Here is a 20,787-nt window from a genome sequence, read left to right on the forward strand (position 1 = left end):
TTTGCACAATTGTTATTGAATGTAAAATGTATATTGCGTCATTCATATCTCTTGTTAATTTTCTTAGTGATGTTCTTGTTTATGTAATGGTGGACACTGTAATTGGGCATGGGCTTGTTGTGTTTTATTAAATAAATAAACACATACATATTGAAACACTTGCTTACCTGCAATGTAATTGCTTAGCTCTAAGGCTATGAGAGAAGTTTCAATAGCACTTTTTTCAAAAGTTATGCAACACATACACACACTGCAGGAGAGTTGATGTTTCAGGATATATCGGTTTCATTTTCACTGCTGGTGACTGTACCCAACTTGCCCCATCTATCCATACTTACAATATTAATGTAAAGAATTTTACCTTCTTGCTTTCGGCCTCTACCACAGTACAGAATCCTCGAGACATCGAAAGCTTTAAGGCGCTTGGCCACAGCCTGCCCTATAGCTCCAAGTCCAACGATACCCACGACAGAACCGTGAATGTCCTGTCCAGACATCCACGTTGGACACCAGAGTCCCCATTCTCCTCTGCAATATAAAACAAATATATATAAGCACACAGTAGAGCCGATTGGGTGCAAGAAAATGGGAGCGGGAGAGTTTACGCTCTCTTGCTAGAGAAAGTTTAACATTAACTCGCCATAGTAGGGGGGCAACTGCCCCCTAATCACCGCCACTGCATACACAGACATAATAAACGTGTGGGGTAGTGCTAAAGCTATCGCCTTGTAATCAAGGGGTCCCAGGTCCGATTCCTGGTGGAGGTACATGGTGATTAGGATTCCACTTTAAACTGTAGGTCCAGTCGCGATTAGACTAACTGTGCATAAAGTGGTTTTAAAACATACTATGGCAAACATATGCATAAAACTACATGAATTCTGTATACACGATTGATTGATTCATTTCGTTTGAAGGCTAGGTTAGTTAGTTTTTTTTCTGCCACTGTTGGCTAATCGCGAAGATGGGGATGAGTGGTGAGATGATGCAATTAATGAAGGGACACTAACAGATAACACCCACGCCCAAGTCGGGATTCGAACCCGTGACCCCTGGTGTCGTAGCGCGATGTGATACGGCATCTGTATACACAAATGCAGATACATACAGGCAATGGAGGAGATTGGGTTCCAAAACCGGGAGGGACAAGGTGTCAAAACTGGTGGGGGGGGGGCAAAGACACATAAGATTTAGCATAGTGCATGGTTAAAAGTGGCGCAAAGTGGGGAGGGGCAACTGTTTCCCTTCTCCCCGCCTAACCGCCGCCACTGCATAGAGATTTATACTGAAGAAAAGAGGTATATATGGTATCGATAACATTTACTATGAACAATTTTATATTTAACGAATGGGTAACTGGGGCAACCCTGGAAGTAAAGTAGGCCGGAGCTTGGTGCTGATCACATCACCTCCACATCTACCATATGCCTTCACGGCATGTTGCAATGTTCAGGGGTTGGCTTTAGCTTTTACCTTTTATGAATAATTTCAGAATGTAATGTTAGGGGGCGTTGATGATACCAATAATGATTCTCTTATGTATTTCTATTTGACATGAAAACGCTGAATTATGTACATTTTCATTTTTAGATAGAAAACTCTGTGCATAGTACATACAACTCAAATAGACTACAAAATTAAATTTTGGTAACATTATTGAAATTTTGTAGGATTGTAAAATGTATGGATATTTTTGTTCTTAGATATTAATTTGATGACTTCACCTCCATATGATAGTCTTAATTCAATCCGGATAAGATGATTAATTGTCCCTGTAATCTTTGACAAGTACAAATAACCATTGTCGCGACACTTCGCCGAACACACCGATAGGTGGAGCTCAATCCCAAGTTTGAAAATACGTGGCAAGCTACCAGGAGTTTTTAATGACAATTTCATGTTTTCCAAAAACTTTTAAGACGCAATAAAATTGTTCTATCTAATAGACATAAGGGTACAAAAAATAAAATATTATGTCATGTTAAACTACTTCTGCTAAATCTTTAACGCTACGAAATTTAAGATTTTCATATTTACATGTTTCCGAGATGTGGACGAACCACGAACTTCTAGTCTTATAAGAAGCGTAACCACGAATTTTTGTCTGGGGTGGGAAAGTACCAGGATAAACGTACCAATAATAATAATTTTAATAATAATAATAATAATCATAAAGCTAATAATAATTATTATTATTATAACATTATTATTATTGTATGACAATAAGATTAATACATTGTCATAACAACATTTGAAAATGGTTAGGCTAAATTCAGAGTTCCACATTTGTGCAATAGTTATAATAATTTAGTCATATGATTGCTCAAAATTTATTCATATAATACAATTAAATGTCTGAAATTACTATTTAAACTAATTTTATTAAATATAATGTTTAAAAAAGCCAATTTGTATTTCATGACAAAATTATCAAATTGTGCAATATTGTGAATTCATATTCATAACAGTTACTTTTGACTGACAATATGAAAAACAAACATCTTCAATTATATGTGTTCTTTCAGACAAGAAAGATACGATACATTCAAATTTATGATTAAATTTATTGAAATTGTGTACATTTGCATTGGCATCAAGGTTTATATACAAAGGTCAATTCTTTAAAATTGTTCAATCTATAATATGATGTCATTCTTGGTATTTTGTATCAACATTCAAAAAATGGTAATTGTAATCATTAGATAAGTATATTGTGATATAGCTATATTGTAAAATAACTGTAACAGAACAAATATGTACATTTACTACACAAATATTCAAGCTATTAAGCACTTATTGACAAAAATATAAAACAAAAACAATTGAAGATAACACATACTAAAAAAACGGGCTTGAACTAGTTACTTTGATACTAGTTGTCTGTGACTTGGGAAAGAGTCTCAAAAGGGAACAAAGATAAGTACGGATATAACAATATGGGATAGATATATATTTGTACAATTATTGTTGCTTTTAAAGCATTAATCTTGGCAATTTTATAATAACTTGGATGCTTAAGCTATATAGAAGCCTTTTATGAATCTTGAATGAACTTTGATTATGATATAATCTTTTCAAAAGAATGGAAAGTTGTGGAATGGCACTCATATGTATAAAATATGACGTTGAATTTGAAGCAGTTAATAGGTATCTGCTTTCATCTTCCTTAACAAGCAAGCTTATAAATGCTACAATTCCTTAAATAAATCTTTTGAGGAAAGTTACATATAGTGACACACATATGTTCTACATTTGCATGTGATTTAGCCAGATGCTGAGTTTTGAAAACTGAAGATCAGGATTGTAGAAAACCTGGATGAAGAAATTGGCATATTGAGTATACTCAGCCCAGGGCGAGCCTCAGCTACTGGACGGGTCGCAGGTGGCGGATAGCGAATGGCCCCCAGATATGGGGGTTAGCTGCGAATAAGGGGAAACCCGAATAAGCAGTCCCGGACCGAGGCAAACTGCTGCCTTGCAGTGAGAGGGAGAAACCTCAAAGGCTAAGGGAAGAAACCCTAAAAGAAAAACTAGCAGGCCGAGGGCTGTAAGGGAGGCAGTCCCTCCCACAAGGCTTTGGAACTAGGGCTGATAACCCGAGTGTCTGAGATGAAATTATTAAAAGAAACTACAGAGGAGAAACCGGACTGATTAAACTGTTGACGACCAAGAGGGGGAAAAGGATAATGAGAGTGGCAACCTGGAATGTACGTGATCTTGCTGGAAAGGAGTTTGAATTAATGACGGAAATGGTGAGAGCAAAGTTGAATATATTGGCGGTGACAGAGACCAAGAAAAAAGGAAATGGATATGAACAAATAATAGAACCAAATAGTGGTGAAAGGTTCCTAATGTTTCATTCAGGAGTAGGCAAAGAACAGAGAGCAAAAGGAGGAGTGGCTATAGTAATCTCAGAGGCCTACAGACATTATGTTAAATGCTGGAAATTCATTAATGAAAGAATAATCTTGGTAACTTTAACCTTTAACAGTAGCATAAATGAAGACACTACTTTTATTGCTATATATGTACCAAATGAAGATGATATAGCAGAAGAGAAAGATAGATTTTACGAAGAGCTGCAGAGGACAGTGGATGACACCATGGGAGCTGTCGTTGTATTAGGTGACTTTAATGGTAGAGTCGGAAACAACATAGAAGGAATGGAAGGGCTGCTAGGGAAATACGGCGAGACGCACCAGAATAATAATGGGAGAAGATTACTAGATATGTGTGCAGGAAATGATTTTGTAATTACGAACACAATGTTCCCACATAAAGAAACACATAGATATACAAGAGAAGTCCCCAGCCGAAAGGAAAAATCTATTATTGACTACATATTGACACAGAGGAAACAGTGGAGATTTATCTTAGATGCAAGAGCATATAGAGGTTACGAGATTGGAAGTGACCACTACTTAGTAATTATGCAGTTACATGTTAATATCAAGACCAAGAACCCTGGTGATAACAAAAGGAAACCTAAAGAAAGAATAAAGGTATATAAATTGAGAGAAGAGGCAAAACAAAAAGACTATCAAGAGGCTGTGAAACAAAGGGTGGAAGCATTGGAATGGCCTACTATGAGAGAAGATAAACTGGAAGAAATATGGAGTTCATATAAAGAGGCAATCTTAGGAGCGCCGGCCGAAATCTGCGGAAAGTCCAGCGGAAAGCAACAACAGAGAAGAACAGCATGGTGGACGGAAGAGATAAAAGAAATGGTAAAGTAAAAGAAGCAACGATGGAAAAAATACCTACTCACAAAACATTTAAGTGACTATGAAGCTTATAAACATCAAAGATTAGTAGTGAAGAATATAGTGAAAGATGCAAAACAACAGTCATGGGAAAAATTTGGAGAAGCAATGGAAGGAAACCTACAAAATAACCAAAAACTGTTCTACAAAGTATTAAAATCGATGCGAACAGAGAAGCAATGTCCTCTTAAGTTCATAAAAGACAAAAGTGGTAACCTCCTCCGAAGTGAAAATGACATTATGGAGAGGTGGAAAGAATATTTCCAAGAATTGCTTGGAGGAAATATGGAAATTGGAGAATAGGAGAAAGAGCAGACTGAGGAAGAAAAACAGCAACACCAAGAGGAGGGAGAAACTGAAGAAGAAATAACTATGGAGGAGCTAAAAAGAGCACTAAAGAAAATGAAACTAGGAAAAGCTGCAGGACATGACCAGATAGCACCTGAGATGCTTAAATTCATGGGCAAAAGTGGTCAAGACATACTACTTAAGATTATTAATCTCATTTGGAAAGCAAAGAAGATACCAGCTGAATGGGAGTGTAGTGTCATTGTGCCAATATTCAAAAAAGGAGACAACAGAGACTGCAAAAACCATCGTGGGATATCGCTATTGAGTGTGCCGGGGAAAGTATATGCGAGGATACTAGAAGATAGAATAAGGCAAGTGGTAGAGCCACAGCTAGATGAGGCACAGTGCGGATTCCGACCAGGAAGAAGCACACAAGACCTCATATTTACCATCAGACAGATCAGTGAAAAACTGATGAGATATGGAAAAGAGGCACATATGGCTTTCATAGATCTAGAGAAAGCCTTCGACAACATTCCGAGGGATGAAATATGGAAAATACTAAAACAAAGAAATGTTAGCAATCAATTAATTACAGCAACGCAGAGTCTGTATAAGAAATGTAGAAACTATGTCCGCACCTGCAATGCAGAGTCTTAAGAGTTTGAGACTATAGTAGGACTTAAACAAGGATGTATCCTTAGCCCACTCCTCTTTATTACTTTAATGGATGATGTTATTAAATCATGCAATGGGAAGGTACAGAAATTCAAGCTGGGATATAGGTTTTTAAAACCAATATATATAAACCATTGTGCCTTCGCCGATGACATACTAATATTGGGAGATTCCGAAAGAAATTTACAAAAGAACGTGAGAATTTGGGAAAAAGAGTTAAAAAAGAGGGGCATGAAGATAAATGATAAAAAGACTCAGACCATGATGATGGCACGACAGCCAAATATACATCAGATTGCTTTGAATAATGGAACGACATTAGAACAGACTACAGATTTTAAGTACCTCGGGGTTATAGTGCAACAAGATGGCAGAATAGATGGTGAAATTATAGCTCGATCCCAAGCCTCAGGGAGACTCTTTAATGCGCTAAAGAGAAATTTCCTAAATAATCCATTAGTGACCAAAACTACGAAAATCCGTGTGTATAAAGTGATATATTTACCTACATTACTTTATGGTAGTGAAACCTGGACATTGACAAATAAACATAGGAGTAAAATACAGGCTTCAGAAATGAGATTTCTCCGTAAAATAGAAGGGAAAACAAGAAGAGACAAAATTAGGAATCAGACCATTAGAGCTAGCCTGGACGTATCACCAGTGCTTGAGAGAATCGAACAGAACCAGTTACGATGGTTTGGGCACATACAAAGAATGGAAGACTCCAGAATAGCTAAACAAGCTTTGAATGCTAAGATGCAAGGAGCAAGACCACGCGGAAACCCAGAAGGACATGGGAAGAAGATGTGAAGGCAGCTGTAGAGGCTGGAGGAGGAGAGTGGAGGAGAGCAAAGGAGCTGGCCCGAGACAGAATCCGATGGAACACCCTCTGGGAAACCTCAACAGCGCAAGGTAGAAGAGGATCGACTAAGTAAGTAAGTAAGAGTATACTCAGGGTGGTCCATATGTCTTGTTACCCCCCACCCCCCCACCCCGAATCAATATCTTGTTATGTCTAATTCAGTGTTTCTTTTGCAGAGATGGCTGACACAAGCTCCTACAATGTAGAAGATCGACTTGTTGTCAGTGTTTGGGCCCATGAACGTCCACATACCGGCAAGACCATGGAGGATGTGCGACGAGATTTCACAAGACGATTCCGGTCTCCCCGATGGCGCAGTGGTAGCGTCGTCGCCTTGTAATCAAGAAGTCCCGGGTTCGATACCCGGTGGAGGCACATAGTGGTTCGGATCCCACTTTAAACTGTCCACTTTTACTGTGCATAAAGTGGACTTAAAACACCAAATCAATCAATCAATCACAAGACGATTCCAAAAAAATGCACCACCAAAAGTGACAATACTGCATTGGGAAAATAAACTGTTTATGTTGGGATGTATCAAAGACAAACCGAGGCCAGGTGCAGAACACATGTGCAGGAGAGGAGGCATCTGTGCTTCGGTCACCACAGAAGTCACTGCGCAAACGGCCTGCTGAGCTTGGAATCCCGAAAACAACAATGTTACGACACATGAAGAAGGATCTTGGATTGAAATTCTTTAAACCAGCAAGCGTCAACGAGCTCAGTGATGATGACATGCGTAGACGACATGCAGCATGTGGAAGAATGTTGGAGGTATTTCCGACACTCCCGCAGCGGGCTGACCTTTTCTTCTCCGATGAATGCGCAATATATCGAAGTGCACGTGCAAGGAACGTGTATTTCTGGTCCAAGGAAAATCCGCATTATTACGAAGAGCTGGAAAACAACCCCCCCCCCCCCCCACATGTGATGCTCTGGGTCGCTATGTCCGCTAAACACTTGATGTTCGATGGCGTAGTCAATCAACACTCCTATCTCGCCATGTTACGGGCATTTTTTGTTCCACAGCTCCAAAGAATGAATCTCCTGGGATGTTCCTGGTTTCAACAGGATGGAGCACCGCCCCACTGCCCCACTATGCCATCGCTGTCAGGGAATATTTAAGTGAAGTGTTTCCCAATAGGTGGATAGGACGCGGATCGGTACATCATGCGGCGCCTCTGGATTGGCCTCCCAGAAGCCTTGATCTCTCTTCTTGTGACAATGCCCTCTGGGGCATTATTAAGGAAAAGGTATCACAACAACGATACCAAACAACAGAACAATTAAAGGACGCTATTAGGGCAGCCTTTCAGACAACAATCACGAAAAATTTGCTTCGTAAAATCTCACACAGGTCATGGCGCCGTGTCATTTTGTGCCATGAAAATAATGGTGGTCATACTGACCATTTGGATGCTTGAACAACATCCTGGTTGACGCTGAATCCATACGTCTTATAAATTGTTATATTGTTATTATCATAATATAAAATTATGTAAAATTGTTGGTGTCACACGACATATGGAATGAATGCCTACCTAACGCTTCATTATATTATATTGTATTATTATAAAGTTGTATTATTATCAAGTTATGTAAAATTATGGGGGTAACAAGACTTATGGACCACCCTGTAGAATGGATGCATGCTAAATTATAAAAGCAAAGACTTACTCTATCTCAAAAGGAGATAATAAAGAAATATTTTCTTATTATAAATAACATTTATATGTTATGAATGTTCTTGTTTACAAATGCATAATTTGACGCTCTTGTAACTTTTGTTATTTCTAGTTTTTTATCAATATAATATATATTATAATTATAATATAATATTTATAATTGTTTGAGCATAAACACTATTCATCAGAATATGTAAGCTGAAATTTCCCTTTCATCATAGAACCGTAGCTTCCTACTGTGCTAACACTTAGTTTGAATTCTGACAGGTATATAGCCTATGTATAATGCAGTGCCAGTCAGGACTTCAGATTTAGCCGAGGACATTTATCAAAGTGATTGATTAGAAAGTGAGATAGATCAACTGAATAGTCTTCTCGATATTTAGTCACACCCAAGGTAACTTAATATATCAGGTAGCGCCATCCGAAAATTGCCGATCATGCACGAGCACATGACGTCGTGTGCGAGGATCGGTTATGTTCGTTCGGGGCCCCTTCGGTCCAAGGTAACTTAATATACTATAAGGTAGCGCCATCCGAAAATTGCCGATCATGCACGAACGCGTGACGTCATGTGGGAGGATCGGTTATGCTCGGTGCCCCTTCGGTTATGTTCGTTCGGGGCTTGGCAGAAGCAAACGGCCGCTATCATTTCTATGCGAGTTTCAGAGAGGGAAAGTGTTTCATTATTTTGAGGGGTAAATATTAATTATCATACTTCGGGATGGTATTGAGGTATTCCTTTAATGATTAGTAACATAATTAAAACATGCTACTTTTAAAAGAGGGGAAAATTGCACGTGCAAAAGTATTGTAAAAATTCATTTTTCTGAAACATGATCGATGTATTACAAAGAAGGTTGTCCGTGTTCTAATTAGAATTTCAGATTTCATCATTTCATAAATCGTATTATGATTTTAATAAGAAACGTTGCATGCTAAAGAAGAATTGCATAGTGAAAGAATTACAAAGAAAGAATTGATTGACAGATTTGGTTTATTTTTGCCTTTCTGTCTTTCTTTAAATATGAAAGGAAAACCCATAAGAGGATCTCTTTCTTTGTTTCCACAAGCCGGCCTCCTTGGCGTAGTGGTTAGCACATCGCACTTCAACGCCAGAGATTTGGGTTCGAATCCTGGCTTGGGCATGGATGTTTGTGAGTGTTCATTCATCATTTCATCACTCATCCCTATCTTCGCAAATTAGCCAAAAGTGGCACAAGAAGCGAAGTAAAATGAAGCAAATCAATCAATCAATATTTGTTTTCACATATACTATCACATTTACTAAATTCTCAATTTTCCCATTAAGGACAAATCAATATCTTGCCCGATTGGATTCGAATCCGGGATCCCTGGCGTCGAAGCGCGATGTGCTAAGCACTACGCCAAGGAGATCGACAGAGGCCTCCGAAGTACTACGGGCTCACAGAACGTCACAGGAGTACTATCGGATTATAAATTATGGATATTAGAGTTTGGATAATAAATAAATAAATTATATAATATATAATCTATAAATAAAAAAAACACCCGTTCTTTATTTATAGAATCTCAAAGAGAGCGATAGTTTGCCAAACTAAAAAATAATCCTATCTTGTTCTCACGATAATAAAAATAGAAGGCATAATAAAAAATAAATAGGTAACTATAGATTGACACAGAATTGAATAAGCTGAATTTTGATGTAACTCGTTTTTATGTGGTTCTACTGATTAACTTTTAATTGGAGTCCAAACTTGAATATCCGTAATTTCTAATCCGATAGTAGTCCGGTATAATCTATTTACAACATTTAACACAACGAAGTACAAATGCCTAATATTTAGTTTTCTGACTAAATAGTTCCTTCTTATTCATTCAGAACGTTGCAATCATTCCCAGGAACATTTCAAATTTTACATAACATCAGAAAGTATTAAAATTATACTGATATACTTAAAATCCAATCTTTACCATTCACCATAATGTAACTTTATTTTTGAAGTTATCAAATGAAAGAAGCAATATACAATCTAGATAAAATTTTACTCTGCATTTGATACTTACTCTAGATTCGAAAGAATTCCCAACCTTCTTCATATATTTATTTACTGTACAATAATTTACGTACGGATCAAAGTTCCACATGCAAAAATTTTTTGAAAAGTTTTATGTGGAGGAAGAATGGTGAAATAGTTTGTAAGATAGTAGTTTCAGACTTTGAAAACGCAATTCCAGTTTGTAATTTGCAGATATTTTAAAATTGTCTGGTTCAAATTTGGCTGCTAGTTATCGTTGTCATAGTTCTAAAAAGTATTTTTTCGTATTAAGAACTTTACATACAAACGCGTGCAGAAGATGAGTCAAAGTGTACAGTACTAATTTAACTAAGTTAACCTACTCGAAATACTTGATGAGTGCTAGGAACATCAAACTTAAATGTCTTATCCTACTAATTCAAGCCTATAGAAATAGATCTTTGATCACACGGTAAATGAAACGGTTTGAGAATATCGATGAAAATATCTTAGTTTAATTAAACAATAAAGGAGAAAAGTTACATGAACTCACAATGATTGACCGTGCAAGTGTACGAATTATTATTCGTTAAAGGACTTTGTCCGGAGATTTTCCATTTCCATTCCCATGTGTGTCTGAGTTGTATAACCGGAAAATATACTCCAAGGCTGATATGCGACACACATTTGTACATTAACGAAGTAACTTGCATTACACTAATCTTAGATCTTGCTCTTTTTGACAGAAATGTACTACAAAGAAATAATGTAACATCCATTGGTTTATATTGAGTACAAGGGTACAAAATTATTCACAATATATTTGTGAAATTCCAAAATTGAACAAAGTTGCAAACATTTTAATGATGGGTGTAATATTCACTTATGCAATATTTACCATCGTGCATACAACGCTATGTAACTCGAATTGAAGATGTACTAAGTGAATTTCATTTCGAATAGCGTGAAAGTTAGTAAGCGATCTTCGAAATGCCCATTTCCGACAACGTTTTTCACAATAATGTGAACATACAAATCACAATTCACATCGGTCTGTGTTAAATGAAATTGTTAATAATTATAAATCCGACTTACATAAAATGTACTTAACAAATCAGTTAGGCTCACTACGTACTTCGCACTAGTTGAACACATTTTCAAGATATTGATGACTTCTCTTGTAGTACTGTCGATTAGGTTACGTTCTACATTTTGAACTTTTTTATTTGGTTAAAGCGGTTGAAAGAGGTTGTTTGTAATGTTTAATTTATTTGCTTCATTATGCAGATGTGTATTTCTCCTTTGTAATAGATCGAATATGTTTTCCAACAACGAAACATTGCTTGCAGTTTGTGTATATACCAACGTCTATATATTTTTTACTTTTTTGGCAGCATAGTCTTTAGCCTGTTTAGGGCACGTTTCCTTATTGCGTGTCTTTTGTAGAGTACAGCTCTGCAAACCTTATCAGCACGTCCTACAAGCGAAGCATATTGTGAAGATAAGTGTTTAGGAGAACTACACCATTTCCTCGATTATTTGGTACTAAAGTAATTGGATGTAATTTTAGCGATGGCACGGCAGTTGGCTTCAGCACGTTCTTTGGTGGAAAATACAGAAATTCTGCTTTTAGATCTCGCACATAGTCTTCTTCACAATAATTGGCACTGCACACTTGCAATTTTTACATTTCGTCTACAAGCATGAATCCACTGTTTACTTACGCAATTATCGACTGGAAATCTATGATATTTTATGTCAGTTCCTTTAGTTTTCTGGTTATAGTTTTCATAGCTTGCTACAGCACAATTAGACATGATTGCAGTCTAGAAGTACAAAAATACAATAAAAATAAATCGAACGCTACAAAATCAACAACCTGCTTGTTCCGATTTTTGCGACGTGTTAGTAGCTAAATGTACCCCGCACCAAACTTACTGCACATAGCAACGAGCACCGTGAAACCCGATCCTCCCAGATGACGTAATGCATACGTACTTCACATAGCAACGAGCACCCCCTGGCGCATACGTACTGCACATAGCAACGAGCACCCCCTGAGTCACACCGTCTGCATCTCACTTTCTTCTTTTTTTATCACATTTATCGTCATAATTGTTATTGTTATTATTGATATGCTTTATTTTACTTCGCTTCTTGTGTCACTTTTGGCTAATTTGCGAAGATGGTGATGAGTGATGATATGATGAAATTGATGATGAACACTCGCAAACATCCATGCCCAAGCTGTGATTCGAACCCGGGACCAACATTATTATTATTATTAGTAGTAGTAGTAGTAATATCAAAGACGTTATTACCCTTGTAAATTATGCAAAAAGGGGTAGAAGTTGGTGCTAAAGCATTTGTGATCGAACAAACTATTTTAATTATTTTTTCAACACGTTCAATTTCACATTAATAATGGAAAACAAACACAAACTATTTTTGAATGACAGAAAATTATTGTAAAATGCATTCCAAATATAATTCTTCTTTACATTAACATGAGTGGCCGCGGTGGCTCAGTCGGTAGTCTGGCTCGATCAGTGGTCTGAGACGGTTGTGTTTGCGCGTCTCTCTAATAGCTCGAAGTCACGTAGCGCGTATTACCCGCGAGTCCGGTTGAAGTGAACCACGGCGACGCTGCCAACATGGTAATCAAGAGATTGAATACACTAAAACTGAACTTCAGTGAAGTGCGAAGGAAACCAACTTCGACAGAAATACAAAATTGGATTAGCAAGACGATGAAATTGAAACCGGAACAAGTAGTAAGTATTGAAGTAGACAATTATAGACGTTGTATCTTTCTGAAACTACTACCGAAAGTAGTGTGTGAACAGTTGTTGCTACAGTCAAACGGAGAATATAAATATAGTGACGAAGACGGGGATTGTCCAGTGCTTGTTACGTGGGCGGATGCAAATTACTTGATAGTTAAACTGGGTGTCAGTGTAGGATCCGAGCACTTCGATGTTTCTCCGAATTTTGAGGGAGCGACCTTTCCACCCCTCGCAGGCCATCAACCGGCAGGGTTGGGTATCGCCGTTGAGTCCAAACAATGTTTCCAGCTCGAGTAGTTTGTGACCAGAATGAAGAATGACCGCTTGTATGGCGGTAAACCGCATATATGCAAACAGTTACAAGTGGTCTCGAATCAGAGGGCAACACACGCTAAAATAAATATAATGGTAGCAGGATGCCTATGTATGTTATCATAGTAGTATTCGCACCAAATAGGTAACTATTCTACTATTGAAAGAGCCTAAAACACGGAATGTGTTAAAAATCTTCACAAACTGTGCGATTTCTTGAGTAGCACATTATTTCTCTCGATTTCTTGACGTGCGATTTTGAGAATCCTCCTTAGCAAACGATGCCTCCGCGATGGTGGGTTCGATACCGGTGAAGGCACATAGTGATTCCGATCCCACTTTAAACCGTAGATCTAGTCCCGATTAGCATTACTGTGCATAAAGTGGAGTTAAATCTTGTCTCAACTCCTTAACAAACCTTTCGAAGAATCAAGAATTTAAACAGGTAAATACATTTTTGTCATTTTGAGGAAAATTATCATTTTTGGCTATTTTTGGTTCATATGAATCTGCCTCGTCCTCCTCCGTGGCCGTCCGGTCTAAGGTGCTGTGCTTTGGGCTCCGACTGCGGGACGGCATGAGTTCGAGTCCACCTGGGTTGACTCTGGGTTCTCGGCCTCAGGCACGTATCTAGAAATATGTTTGGGGGGGGGGGGTCCGAACCAAGTGTCTCAGGAATAATAATAATTAAATTAAAATAATTATATTAAATCAAATTAATACTAATTAAAATACATAAATTAATATTACATTATTACATGAATAGGTAAAAAGACTGTATAAGAATAGAGATATAACAGCGCATATTCATTACATAGCTTACTTGTAGTTAAGATCAGAATAATTTACATAAAAACAAATGCGTGGCAATGACATTAATGTCAAATAAATGAATAATTGAATATTTATAAAATAACAAAAAATGACGTTACATGTAGTTAGAGAAAGTAATTTCTATTTAATATTTTATGTATATTATTTTGAGTAGTAGTGTACATAAATCTTATTTGTAATGTCACTCAAAGCCGTATGATTCCAATATAATACTTGTCTTCTAAAAGTTCAGAGGAAATTCATAACCATCGATTATGCAACAAATGTTAATATTTTCATTACTTAATTGTAGTACTTGGTAAGTCTTTCGGGTAGTCCGAACCTCTGCCCCCAACTAAATACGTCCTTCCTGTCCTTCAAAACAGTATGATCCCAATATAACCCTTGTCTTCCAATAAGTTCAGAGAAAATTATACGACAAAGGCAAACGAATACATTTATTATTATTTAATTTTAGTACTTGATAAGTCTTTCGGGGGGGGGGGGTCCGAACCCCCTGAACCCCCTAAATACGTCCTTGCTCGGCCTCTATATGGGCCGGTGGCAACCCACGATCTTGAGGAAATTGGGGAGCTACAATTGAGTAACGTTAACCGGTCATAAAAATCTGCTATAACAACGGGGGGGATTCGACGTACTGACCCCACGTCACCCCATTACCGGTTGAATATCTCCACACCTCTGGGTAGGATTGTAGGAGGGAGACTGATAGTCGGGAGATAGGCCTTACGGCCTCAAGGGCTGTCGAGCCACGGGTTATTATTATTATTATTATTATTATTATTTTATTATTATTATTATTATTATTATGAATCTGCCTCGCTCAATAAGTTCATTTTATTGAACCAAGCGCAATACCCAACTCTTACAATGAGTCACTGGAAAGACATGCGTGTGGTTATACATATATTTAAGCATCTAAAGAATAATTATATTCTTGTGGTAAGGAGTCGTTGTCATTTAACGAACTTTATTGATTTATTCTATAAGCATTATTGAAAATATTGTGCCATGCTGAACTTAACCACTTAACAAAGGCACATTGATTGTTTAATGAGGCAATTTTCTTGTTCAATTTTTACAGTATAACAATGCTTTACACAATTTGTTCGAAGAATTTTGAGAATATTGTATGTTTTATCAAAGGGACCACAACCGATGAAATATCTGTGCATGTTTTACAGGTTTCATCGTATTTAAAATGGTAATTTTCCGGTGCAACATGTCTGTTGCCACTCAGGCTGAAGAGACTGATGAAGACTGATGACGTGGACAAAGTTCCGATTCATAGGTTGCAACACTTACAGGCAGGAATGACCTTGGCAGGAAGGAGCTCTGATTGGCACTCTGTTCACAACTGACTCGACAAGCCCCGCGACCGACAAAACTCGAAGTGCTCGGATGCTACCCTGACATCAACTTTAGAGTGCACGTTGTACCGAGTGAACTGTCCGATGACGCCATTCGATCGGTCCTGAGTACGTACGGTCAGATAATATCCTTGGACGATGAACGGTACTCCAGTGAGCATATTTATCCGGTAAGAACTGGCCGTAAAATCGCCAAAATGAATCTAACTCGTGCGATTCCATCGTACGTCACAATCAGTGGCGGACGATACTGGGTGAGATATAGCGGGCAAGACCGTACTTGCAGTTACTGTGACCTTAGTGACCATTTTTACGTTACCTGTCCGTCCCGACGTCGTCAAATGGAGAAACCCGAAGATACGTCCTATGCCGGGGCGGCGCGTCCTGTCCCGAGGAATGTGCCGGCTGCTGAGAAAATGATGACCCCGACACCCACTATACTACCTATGCATCTGAAACGTTCCGGAGACCAGGAAAATGAGGACAATGTACAAGCTTCACTACAGGGTGTACCTAAAAATACCGTACCAGATTCCACTTTACCACCCAGTGTAGAAAACAAGACAACAGCAGACGTTCCTATCCCCGTCAGTGTGGACCAAGTTAATGTCAACCAAGCAGCCCACGTAGCAGAGAAGAATGGGGAAGAAACAATGGACGTTACCCTAGAAGTGCCCCATAGTCCGATGGAGCAGGCAGATGATGATCATGCAGGTGAAGGTGGGAACTCCGAGACGGCGTCCCCCGCATCAGGCACTCTTCCGAAAACAACGAAGGAACCAAAAAAGAAGAAGAAACGCAGTCTCCCTACGAACGATACGGCGTCGACACTGCGGCAAGATGGCCCTCATCGTTCGGTGTCTCCAGTGTCTCGGCGACTGCGTAGAACGATGAGTGCGACAAGAGAAAAAAGTGCGAAATCTAGCGGCGGCTCTGATTGGTCGCTTGAAGTCAATGTGTGATATATGTCTACCATATCCTAGTTATGAAGTGTGTTGTCCGCGTTATAATGGTATTAGGGTTATCTTTGTCGCATGTCGTAGTGAAATTGAAAAAGGTAAATAGTTTAACGTCAGTAACTGCACATAACATTCCCAACGGGTACAATAGTACAGAATCCCACATGACCACCCCCATATATCATTTTGCAACAATAAACATTAACAAGATGAAATCTAGTGTCAAGCATCACGCATTCTTAGATTATATTAAACAAAGTCACCTGGATGTAATTTTCCTGCAAGAAGTCGGGACCGATGATTTCTGTCTGGGCAGTGAATATACCGTGTATAACAATTTAACTCACAATTCTCTAGGAACCACCATAGTTGTGAAAGAAGGCCTCCATATAACGGAAGTTTACCATCACCCGTCTGGTCGTATCACATGTATCCAACTAGGAAACATATGGTTTTGTAATGTTTATGCACCATCAGGTACCAACGCTAGAAATACTCGGAACATATTTTACGCTACAGACGTGGCGAAGGCATTAGGTGGCTCCCGTCAAAACATTGTGCTGGTGGGTGATTTTAATTGTACTCTAAGAAGACAGGACCAATATCCAGGATTCCATACATCACCTAGCTTGCAGGCGCTGGTTGAAGGGTTTAAACTGCACGATGTTTGGGTGGCTAAAGGTCCGAATATAGACGGCTACACATACATACGTGCCGACACAGCGAGTCGGCTTGATCGTTTTTACGTTAGTGCACACATGATTAGCAAAATATCTGCGATTCGAACTTTCCCAACGTGCTTTAGTGATCATTTAAGTGTCCAACTCGACATGAGTTTGGATGTACCTTCAGTTGGACGAGGGCGGGGATTTTGGAAGTTCAATGTACGGTTATTGGAAGATGAACAATTTCGTACCGAATTTAAACAAAAATGGAAGAAGTGGGAAGAAATGAGCGTACGTCAAACTGACATTATTATGTGGTGGGACACTTTTCTAAAACCCTCGATTAAATATTTCTGTTTAGCATATAGTCGTGACAAATACTCAGATTTCAATAAGAAATATAACTTTTACTACAGAGTGCTTCACGAACTAACAACACAGCTAATACAAGGGAAGCCCGTGCGTCAAGAAGTGAAACGAGTGCAAGCAGTGCTGCTGAGCATGCACAGAGAGCGTATGCAAGGTTACAATGTTAGGAGTCGTCTTCCTATGTTTGATGCACAAGAAGAAGCCTCGTTGGTGCAGGTGTTAGCAGAGAGACGCAGTGCACAGCAAAAGAGGATAACGTGTCTCGATACAGCCACGGGGAGACTAACCGAACCCAAGTTAATACGAAAGTACTTACGGGACTTTTATGCAGATCAGTTTAAAGAGAAGGAAGATCAACGCTCCCAGCACACTCCACTGCAAGGGATGGACCTTCCCATGTTAACGGAAGATGACCGTCGCTATTTAGAACAGCCATTCTCAAAGAAAGAAGTGTACGAGTCTGTTCACAGTGGAAAAAGAGGTAAAGCTCCGGGAATCGATGGTGTCCCGATAGAATTGTTCCAAACCTTTTGGACAACGGTAGCTCCACTGTTCACACGCTGGCTCAATGCGGTATTTACGAAGAAACGCCTTGGACGAACGAGTCTTACGGGTGTTATGGTTTTGATTCCCAAAATATCTCAGCCCAGAAAGCCAGAAGACTTCCGGCCAATCACATTACTATGTGCTGATTATAAAATCTTTGCACGTTTGATCACCCGAAGGTTGCAACGATTTGCGGATACTTTATTAGGGCCGTATCAATATGTATATGGTACAAGTGGTAAAATATTTCACATTCTAACTAGTGTACGTGACATCATCACTTCTATGCAAGATATTGAAGGTTCTCAAGCTGCTTTAGTGGCGTTAGATTTCAAAAGCGCCTTTGACTCCCTCAGACATGACTATCTTTTCCAATACTTTGGAAAAGTGGGATGTGGCGATTTCTTTGTACAATCTATACAGAGCTTATACAGAGAAGCTCGAGTCCAGTTATCTATCGATGGTTTTCTGTTGCAAGCCTTTTTTATTCAGCGCTCTGTTCGTCAAGGATGTCCATTTTCCTTATTTGCATTCTGCGCAGCTCTGGCTCCATTTTTACGACTGATGCATGAAAAACTTCAGGGACTCAGGCTTCTTGGGAGAGACCACAAAATATGTGCGTACGCAGATGATGTGACCGTAATCGTGAAAGATCGGCTAGACTTGACTCGTATGGAGGCAGTGCTTGAAACGTTACGAAAGCAGACGGGACTTAGTTTGAACCAGAAGAAATCTAAAATCTTACCCCTAGGGTGTAACCCCACTCTGTGGACTGAACCTGTAACTATACCCATTGTTGATAAAGTGACAATTTTGGGAATAAACTTCACTACGACCATCACAGAGACTGTCTCCAGAACTTTTACAACTATTCTCCCAAAAATCCAGGCAGTGTTGAACATGAATCGTTATAGACAATTATCCTTACGCTCTAGAATACAGTGTGTGAACATGTTTGCATTATCGAAGTTGTGGTATGCTGCGCAAGTTTTGCCTGTCCCTGCGAAAGACGCGGCGCAAGTACGAAAGATGATAACGCGCTTCATATGGCATGCACATTTGTTTCATGTCGCACATGAAACGTTATGCCTCCCAGCAAGTAAAGGAGGACTGAACTTGCGCCAAGTGGAGAGACAAGCCTCAGCCTTGTTTCTACAACGGAACATTGAGTTGCTTCTGCACTACCCTGATAGTTTAACAGCAAGATTACTACATACTCTGATAGATGAAGTGGAACTGCGAACACCCATTTATCCAGGGAAGATCCCTTCCCACTACAACTATTTGAGGACAACTCTTGTCGAGTTTTGCTATCTCCTAATCGGTTCACCTCACATGGATGTCGATGGCATGCCAGTGAAATTTTTCTATAATCAATTGACTTGCAGGTTACACCACCAGCCACGAATTGTGCTTCTCCGAACTAATGTAGTGTGGTCAAACGTATGGAGAAATATATCTGCCTCTCATCTTTCTAACCGCGTTCGATCTTTGTGGTACCTAGTAGTTCACGATGGCATTGCGACCGGTGCTCGAAAGTGGCGATACCAAACGACTGACAGTGCTGTATGTTCCAATTGTCATCAAGCTAAAGACACTTTACGACATCGCCTCGTAACATGTCCCGCAACGGTAGATCAATGGAAGTATTTGTGTAAATGCCTTTGTACTATATGTAGAACATCGCCCGATACATTTACTGTAGATCATTTACTGTTACCAGATTTTGTGTTCTTCCCTCTTACTAAAGTAAGAGCGGTCCAGTTTTTAGTAGCTCAATATATTTATTATATTTTAGGACATAATTCAGTGTCAATGCAAATTTCGCTGCAATATCACTACAGTGAGCATTATTACCAGATGGACCAAGCCAACCGCAAAACACTCTATGCAAATTTTTTGCAGGCCCTTTTCTTGTAAGTACACCTAATTATGTAATATAGATCTGATATATCTGTAATGTTATCATAGGATCATGTACGTAGTTACTACTGCATAAAATAAAGAATATTAAAAAAGAAAAAAAGTCGGTAACGCGTCTGACTACCATGCTCAAGGTCCCGGGTTCGATCCCCGGCCAGTTCAAATCCGGGAACTTTTCTAACGATGGAAGCGGCTCCGGCGCCCACCCAGCGTCGAATAACATGGGTACCTGGGTGAAACCTTGGGGGGTAAAGGCGGTTAGGGGCGTGATGCTGATCACATCACCCCCACTCATGACCGGATCAAGAAAGTGTGGGGCGTTACCCCCACGCCTCCTATACGCCTTCACGGCGTGGTGCTAAGCACAGGGGAGCACTTTACCTTTTTTACATTTACATGTGTAACTTTCATGCACGATATGTTTCACATGGAACATGGAGCGACGTGGACACTAAAATATGTACGTATTCAAAGTTTCTTTAATATACATATTATATACATCATGTATATATTATTTAAATACATTACACAACCAATTCATCCATCTCACAATAAACCAACAGGAAAAATTACATAAATTGTCAGTCGACCCCCGTGGTGAAGTGGTTATAACATCACGCTACTACGCCAGGGGTCCCGGGTTCGAATCCTGGCCTGAGCCTGGATGTTTGTGGGTGTCCATTCATCAATTTCATCATGTCATCATCCCTCATCCCCATCTTCGCAAATTAGCCAAAAGTG

The 20,787-nt window shown here is 39.1% G+C and overlaps 1 protein-coding gene across 1 annotated transcript in view; it reads right to left on the reverse strand.

The window, feature by feature from the left end:
- LOC146003650 (glyoxylate reductase/hydroxypyruvate reductase-like) overlaps window positions 1-20,787 on the reverse strand; it is a 72,368-nt gene that overhangs the window by 32,609 nt on the left and 18,972 nt on the right. The window contains exon 4 of the mRNA XM_083142001.1: window positions 362-528. Coding sequence (XP_082998127.1) covers window positions 362-528 — 167 coding nt within the window. The remainder of the gene's footprint in view (window positions 1-361; window positions 529-20,787) is intronic.

Source organism: Lepisma saccharinum, chromosome 20, assembly GCF_977018435.1.
Source record: "Lepisma saccharinum chromosome 20, izLepSacc3.1, whole genome shotgun sequence".
Lineage (NCBI taxonomy): Eukaryota > Metazoa > Arthropoda > Insecta > Zygentoma > Lepismatidae > Lepisma > Lepisma saccharinum.